Raw genomic sequence first — 8,309 nt, 5'->3', positions numbered from 1 at the left:
AATGTGAGTCCTTTGCTGAGGACTGATCGTTCGTCCTCAGTGAGTGGGAGGTCTGGAGGGATGGTGAAAACTCGGCAGGGCTGAGAGCTGGGATCTGGTGTGGGTGTGGAGCTGGGAGTGGAATCGGAGCCAGTACCTGGAGTGGGTGTGATGGTGGGGGGAATGGGGGTGGAGGCATGAGCAGGGGTAGTGCTCCCCTCGGGGTTCTGGGGGGTGGGGATAGTGACAGTGGGGTCTGTGGGGATATATTTCCAGGTCAGGGTGGAAAGTGACTTGGACGGGAACTTGCTGTTGGGGGTGTAGACTGAACCATTCATCGTTTGCCAAAAAAGAATTACCTTCAGTTGGAGGAGCTGGCTCATCAACCACAAATGTTGCTCTAACTTTAGACAATAACTCTTGTTGAATAGTTTTCAATTCATCAAACTCTCCCAGTTTCAAAGCAGAGTCAGGATTAGACACTATCTCTTGTAGTTCTGCTGCATCTGCATGCTTGGCTCCAATAGCAATGGGCACGATACCAGCCTGTTTCATTGTATCTGCAGCCTGTCTAAAATCATCTTTGGATTTCCCAGCAGTGATGAGCACCAGGATTTGTGAAGCTCCAGCATCTCCTCTGCTCCCTGCGGATGGACTGAAGACATTCCTTGTGACATAGTCCAGGGCAGCACCGGTATTGAGGGGTCGCCCTGTTTTCAGTCTCAGCTTTTTTACTACATCCAAAATCGCATTTTTTGATGAATGAGTATTGAGGCCAAATTCAAGTCTTGGGCCGGAACTGTATTGTACCACAGCAACCTGATCTCTGTCAGGTCCGATATCGAGCTCCTGGATTATGTTACTGAGAAACTCACGAACATGAACAAGTGATCTCCCCATCCCAGGAGAGCCATCGATTAGGAAAACGATATCTCTCTTCATGATTGGTGAAGCTGAATATAAATATAAACATGTAAGATCAGTGTGCATCTATAACTTTATCATGTCACGGTCCATATGGAAATTTCCAACGATAACATGCTTTTTTTTTAACTGGGTACATATGGGTTTCCTGTTCTCTATTTCTATTTCAGCACTTATTTTCACCATTACCTTGCTCCTATAATAACATCTGTGCCATTACCTTCTCAGCATCCTTTACCCTACTCCATCTCTTTAATGTTCATCCTTGTCCTCGCCTCTTCCCTTCCTAACCCCATCTCTTCATCTCTAGTCTATCAACTCAATCATTACATTCATTTCCAATATTGCTGACAGCCCAATCCACCTAAAATCTGTGTCCCTGTTGAAACATTTTATTTCAGGTAAGTAGGAAAAGATAAGCTTCCTTCTCATTCATTTCATCCCCCTGTTCCCCTCATTCTTCCAATTCCCTGTAAAGGAATTATGTTGACAAAATAAAGCTTGCTTTTTCTTTGGGAGGCATTTAAAATATGATGGAGAAAGCTTCCTTTTTTTTAATAGAATCCCTACAGTGTCGAAACAGGCCCTTCAGCCCAACAAATCCACACCAACCCTCTGAAGAGTACCCCACCCAATCATTCCCCATTCATCCAACCTACACACCTTTGAACCCTGTGGGCAAGTTAGCACGGCCAAGTCACCTAACCTGCACATCTTTGGATTGTGGGAGGAAACCCATGCAGACACAAGGAGAATGTGCAAACTCCACACAGACAGTCACCTGAGGCTGAAATCGAACCCAGGTCTCTGGCATTATGAGGCAACATTGCTGACCGCTGAGCCACCGTGCCACCCTGTTATTTGACGGTTCCGTCTCTGACTCTTTTCTCACTCTTTCGGTGTCAGAGGCAAGAAACATCAGCAATTAGAAAGTTTTCTTTTCAACAAAACACAATTAGAATTGTTGAGTTTGCTTCAATATTCAGCACTTTTTGAAAAAATAGACACAACTTTGGATGAGCTAAGACACTGGCTCGAGTTTTCCCTATCAGGCGGGATCTACTTCTGGTGTCTGTGCGGTGGGAAAATCTTAGAAAACTACTCAGGTTAGAATCCCAATGTCATCCTGGCCTTCGTCTGGCTTTTCCATTAATAATTTATGAGTACTGCAGGAAGCCCCTGTGGTTCCGATGGGAAAGCAATTGAAGTGATTTAAGAAGCAATGTATAAACGTTTGAACCGTGAATAATTTAACTCCCAACAATGCACAGCTTCTTCAACTTTGCATGTGAAGATCACAAACATCACTTTGTGCACCTTAAAGAGTATCTTCAGTGGAACTGACAGGTTGGGAAGGCTCTGACCAGCTGCATTAAAAAACACACACGAACATAGAATATTGACGCAGGAAGAGGTCATTTAGTCTTTCAAGGCTGCTCTGCCATTCAATATGATCATGGCTGATTATCCAACTCTGTACTCTGTTCCTGATTTCTCTCTATACCTTTTCATTGAGTCATTGAGATGTACAGCATGGAAATAGACTCTTCATGCTGACCAGGTATCCTAAATTTATCGTGTCTCATTTGCCAGCACTTGGCCCATATCCCTGTAAACCCTTCCTATTCATGTATCCATCCAGATGCCTTTTAAATGTTGTAATTGTACCAGCCTCCACCACTTCCTCTGGCAGCTCATTATATACATACATGCACCACACTCTGTGTGTAAAAGCAGCCCCTTAGGTCTCTTTTAAATCTTTCCCCTTCGCAACCTCAACCTATGCCATCTCGTTCTGCTCTCCCCCACCCCGGGGAAAAGACCTTGTCTATTTATCCTATCCATGCCCCTCATGACTTTATAATCCTCTAAGGTCACCCCTTCAGCCTCCAATGCTCCAGGAAAAACAGCCCCAGCCTATTCAGTCTCTCCCTATAGCTCAAGCCCCCCTACCCTGGCAACAGCCTTGTAAATCTTTTCTGAACAGTTTCAAGTTTCATAATATCCTTCCGCTAGCTGGGAGACCAGAATTACATACAGTATTCCAAAAGTGGCCAAACCAATGCTCTGTGTAGCAGCAACATGACCTCCCAACTCCTATACTCAGTGCTCTGACCAATAATGGCAAGCATACCAAACGTCTTCTTCGCTATCCTGTTTACCTGCAACTCCACTTTCAAGGAACTATGGACCTGCACTTCAAGGTCTCTTTGTTCAAAAACACTCCCAAGACCCTTCCACCTGAGAACATTCTTGAAAGTCTTCAATTTTTTGGCCTCAACAGTTTGAGTGCTTGCCACAACTGTTCATATATTAATACATTTATACTCCAAGTAGTGCTATCATTGATTGTCGGGCGAGAGCACCTTCTTCTTGGAAGACACTGCACCTGCCCAGGACTTTTTTCACTTTCACTTTCATTTCACTGCTGCTAGCCTTCAGCACAGCATAGGAGCCATTTCTGCAGTTCTAACTGCTAAGGGGCAAGAGCATAGACCACACCACTGTCAACCATGTCAGCAACAGCAACACAGACCACACCAACATCTCTTCAGATGCATACCTTCAATTGGGGAAATGGGTGAAACCTTGAGTATCAGCTTAATGAAGTAAGGTCACCAACATAGTGTCTCTAGTCAAAGGATCAGCTCTGTTGAGATCTCTTAACATCAGTACCTCTGATGGTTCATGAAGATCACCACAGTTTCCCGGAGTAACAGCTCCTTCCCCAGTGGAGCAGTTGGACATTTAGTGGCTGTAGCTGATAAAGTACCTGTCAATAGAAGACCATTTCCCCGGGTCTCTGACTTTTGCCAATTGTGTGCTGTCTTCTCCTCAGGAGGAGAGAAAGCAGAGAGAGCTCAGAAGTCATCATGCCAGTGCTAAGAGGAAAAATGAGTACCATTTGTGGAGCTGGAATGTGAGGAATGTATGCAAGAGGACAATAGGATGAGGGAAAGTCTGTCCATTGACGGATCTGGAAATGTGAGGTGCCTGCACAGACAGGAATGCACAGAACTTGAGGCTGCAATGCTGCACAGGAGAATTCTGGGGAAGTGCAAGAATAGGGTTTGGTCCTAACATTGTTATACCGCTCACTGTGATACCCTCTAACTCCTGGGTTCAGGAGTTGTCTCCAAGTTGAAGACAGCACACTCCTTTGGCTAGATTCATCCACAACTGGTCAGCTTGAGGATATTGCCTTATGTTCTGTTATTCAAACATGGGAGGTGGTCCTCCTGGCAGGGCCACCACTTGTTGCCATCCTTAGTTGTCCCTGACAAGGTGGTGATGAGTTCCCTTTTTGAACCAATCCAGACCATGGGGGTGGGTGCACTGACATTGCTGTAAGGAAGGGAGCTCCAGGGTTTTGATCCAGTGGCATTGATGATACAGAGACAATATTCCAAGCCAGGGAAGTGAATGACTTTGAGGGTATTCTGGAGGTGATGGTGCTTCCATTCATATGCTGCTCTTGCCCTTCTAGGTGGTAGAGATTGCTGTCAAAGAAGCCTTTGCACATTGCCTCAGTGCATCTTGTTGATGGTACTTACACTGGCACTGTACGTCAAGTGGTCAAGGGAATGAATGTTTCAGGTTGCCTAGCAAGCAGGTTGCTTTGCCCTGGGTGGTATCAAGGTTGTTGAGTATTGTTGGAGCTGCAGTCATCTTACAAGATGCACTGCAACATTTCACAAAAGCTCCTTTGACAGCAACTTCTAAACCTGAAAACTCCACCAGCTAGAAAGACAAAGGTAGCAGTTACATCGGAACACCACCACCTGCAAGATCCCCTCCATGCCACTCCCCATCCTGACTTGGAAATATATCACAATTTTTTCAGTGTCACTGGGTCAAAGTCCTGGAATTCCTTCCCTATCAGCTGTCTGTTACTAACATCCCTCCATATCAACATCAGAGATCATAGTAGTTAAAGAAGGTAGTCCACCATTAACCTCTCAAAGACAATTAGAGATAGGCAATAAATGCTGGCCTAGCTAGGAATGTACAACATCTGTTGATGAATTAAAAACAAACAAGGCCCACCCATTAATGAATTGGGTTCCTGCTCAAAAACATAATGGGACCATTACAGCACTGATCAACCATTATTTCTGTCAGACGATTGAACTTTCCAGAGATGTGTAAATGTACAATCGGAGTAGAATCAGAGCACTAACATTTCTCTCTCTCTGTCTCCCCCATTCACACTTCTACAACCAGACGTAACCACACAGGTCAAATCTTACATTCTTTGACTCAGAGTGATTTGCAAAAAGTGTTTTGGAGTGAATTTCCTTGCCATATTTCACCAAATACACCCTATTAACGACCTATCCCACACCCATGGTTCCCCTCAAAACCGATTTTCGTCCCATCTTACTATGCGCCAACACCAGAACAACATGCCACTGTTGGGATATCTTGGAATTGATCAACATTCCCAGCACCAGTGCCACCTTTAAACTACCATTGTGCACCCAGGAGCATTGCTAGTCTGGAGCTTCCCTGCAAAGTTCCTGAAGTTGCCTCAGTTATGCAAACAAGGAAAATTATGTGCCCCATTTTGGGTGCAGGGACCTGATAGAACTGCTGGATGGGGTAATGCAGAGAAGGAACTTCCTCTTCCCTCAGGACTCATAGAGGAGGCCACAACACAAGACCATGCCAGTCTAGTCCAAGGGTCAGTGCAGTCTCTGCCATCCAGGAAAATGCATAGCTTTGTAGGAAGAAGGTTTATAACCTGCTCCACTTCACTATAGTAAGTATCACTAACCTCTACTGGATACTTTTCACTCATTTTACCTCTGCTCCACCAACTTTCAACCAAGGCTCATCCTCTATCACTCTCACAACTATCTACAACACCATCCCTCACTTACTGTCACCTACCCAGCCCCTGACACCATTAATACTCTGTGTGCTCTGTGCCGCCCATTCATTCAAGGCACCTCCACTACCTGCATCTGTGCCACTGATATCTATCTTCCATACTACCCGCTTTTCCCTTATTCCAGATAGAAGCAGTCCAGAATAGGGCAGAAAGAGTCAAGATGGGTGGTTGGAGCCCAATATTTGCCTCCTCATCCATCTCTGGATAGCTCCATGACTGCATTTGTTCCAAGTGACTTACTGACTATTTCCAAACCCCTAGACTGTTGACAAAGTCTGCCCTGAATTTCTGCGCTGGGACCCCTGACCAAAAGCACTCTCTTTTGAGTGAACTGAAGACTGTTAACAACACTAATAAATTTCCTGGCTTTATGTCTGTGCCTGGAGAGAAGGTACATCACAGACAGGCCTGGGGAGAATTTACAACACAGACAGGCCTGGGGAGAAGGTACATCACAGACAGGCCTGGGGAGAAGGTACATCACAGACAGGCCTGGGGAGAAGGTACATTACAGACAGGCCTGGGGAGAAGGTACAACACAGACAGGCCTGGGGAGAAGGTACAACACAGTTCATATATTGAGCCTGATATTTCTGGCTGAGGGGTGCAAAGTGCAAAAATGTAAGGCAAGGCAGGAATGCCTTGTGCATCCAGGTAGGCCCAGAGGGAGCCAATTCTATGAGAGGAAGCCCACAAGCTGGAGATCTGGGTACATATCCCTGAGAGCAATGTTTTTGCTTAACATTATAGTGATAGTTACAGCCTGAGGTGTAGCATTGAAATACGGAAGCATGCTGTAAGTGGATCAGAGATGTACTGTCGGGGTTCTCAGATACTGGCTCACATTGGTGCCAACATCTGCGGATGTGCATTGGATGTGTGGCCTATGTCCATGGAACATGCCTTGAGATTTTCATTCCTGGTGCCCAACACAAAGCTCTATTGGAATAAGTGGCAATCTGAAATCACCAGGTACCCACTCTGACTTCGATGTTGAGAATTCTCAATGTCTAGCTTGTTCAGCATGTTTGGCAAGATAGGAAGTTAAATACTAATGATGAGAATCAAGCCATTAATAATGTACTTAACAAATTATAATTCCCTTCGATTTGCAACTCACCAGTGTCTATGAAGTATTACACTTCATCCCCCTACAGTTCTTAGAAAATACATAAAATATGCAGCAAGTTGTTCCCAATGTCACTATAGGTCTTGTTGGACTTTTCTGTCATGTGGAACTGGCCTCTATAAGATTCCACACACACACATCCTGTTCTCTAGTTTTTTTTTCAAACAATCTTTGGCAATACTGAGCAGAACTGCTTGATCTGCAGAGGATTGGTGATGTTTGATAACTGATTAAATGACATATGTTCAGACTGTCCATTCTCCATTTACCAGTTCCTTCTCAGCTTTGAGATAATGTGAACAGTTTTATTTAATCGAGCAAAACTTTTGTGACATCTAAGATCATGGAGTCAGAGAACGGGGACAGCAAAGCAGACATTTCATGTCCTGTGGGGAGTAACCCCACACCATGCCCACAATGAATGATAGTGTAAATAGTCAGATGGGGGGAGTGGCTTCTTGAATCCTTGACTCTTCTTCCCTATTTGTTAAAGGGCTGCACAGTGAACACCCTTGAGTGCTGTCTTAGGAGCACTAACTAGGTCTAGCTCAAGAATGATTCCTGATGAAGGGCTTTTGCCTGAAACATCGATTTTCCTGCAACCTCAGATGCTGCCTTACCTGCTGTGCTTTTCCAGCACCACTCTAATCTTGACTCTAGTTTCCAGCATCTGCAGTACTCACTTTTGCCTAGCTCAAAAATATCCTGCCCACAGTTCCATTTCATTCTTCACCTCAATCAGATTTTTGAAAATAAACAACATGTTATCTTCCTTTAAGGCTTTAAGTGGCAGAAGATTCCCCAACATATGGGTTCCCCCCCACCTCCTCCAGATCCTTTCTCCCCTCCCTCTTATGCCATCTCTTCTTCAAGTCTTATCCTTTGCCATAGATTCTTGGTACTCTTTCCAGCATGAATAACATATTTCATGCACTTTTGATCTCACCCCTTCCCCTCCCTCACAGAACAATAATAGGATTCCTCATGTCCTCACCCTTCAGTCCTCCAGCCACAGTATTCCTTCACCAATTCCACCATTTTTCCCTTTTCAGCATTTCAAAGAGACTGTTGCCCCTTCCTCAGTCCCAGTCCACTCCGAATGACCTCTTTCCATGCAAAGAGAGGAAATATGATAACTGTCCTTTTCAGCTTGTCCCTTCTCACCATCCAAGGTGCCAAACACTCCTTCCAGGTGAACTGGAGACTTAGTTGTACTTCTTTCAATGTAATAGAGTGTATTCACCGCTCACAATGTGATCTCCTCTACAGTGGGTAGATCAAATTCAGACTTTGCAACTACTTTGTGGAACACTTCCACTGAAGAATTACCCTGAGCCTCCAATTGCTTGTCATTTTTATTTTGCATCCTGCTCCCACTCTGAT

At 44.7% G+C, this 8,309-nt stretch overlaps 1 protein-coding gene across 3 annotated transcripts in view; it reads right to left on the bottom strand.

Moving 5' to 3' along the window:
• The window catches only part of LOC122551336 (collagen alpha-3(VI) chain-like), a 155,488-nt gene that overhangs the window by 104,257 nt on the left and 42,922 nt on the right, over positions 1 to 8,309 (bottom strand). For all 3 annotated transcript variants that reach the window (XM_043693063.1, XM_043693066.1, XM_043693065.1), the window contains exon 6: positions 339 to 932. In XM_043693063.1, the coding sequence (XP_043548998.1) occupies positions 339 to 932 (594 nt within the window). The remainder of the gene's footprint in view (positions 1 to 338; positions 933 to 8,309) is intronic.

Source organism: Chiloscyllium plagiosum, chromosome 7 (assembly GCF_004010195.1).
Source record: "Chiloscyllium plagiosum isolate BGI_BamShark_2017 chromosome 7, ASM401019v2, whole genome shotgun sequence".
NCBI classification, from domain to species: domain Eukaryota; kingdom Metazoa; phylum Chordata; class Chondrichthyes; order Orectolobiformes; family Hemiscylliidae; genus Chiloscyllium; species Chiloscyllium plagiosum.
Note: the sequence above shows the minus strand (reverse complement) of the source record. Positions and strands in the feature narration are given on the sequence as shown.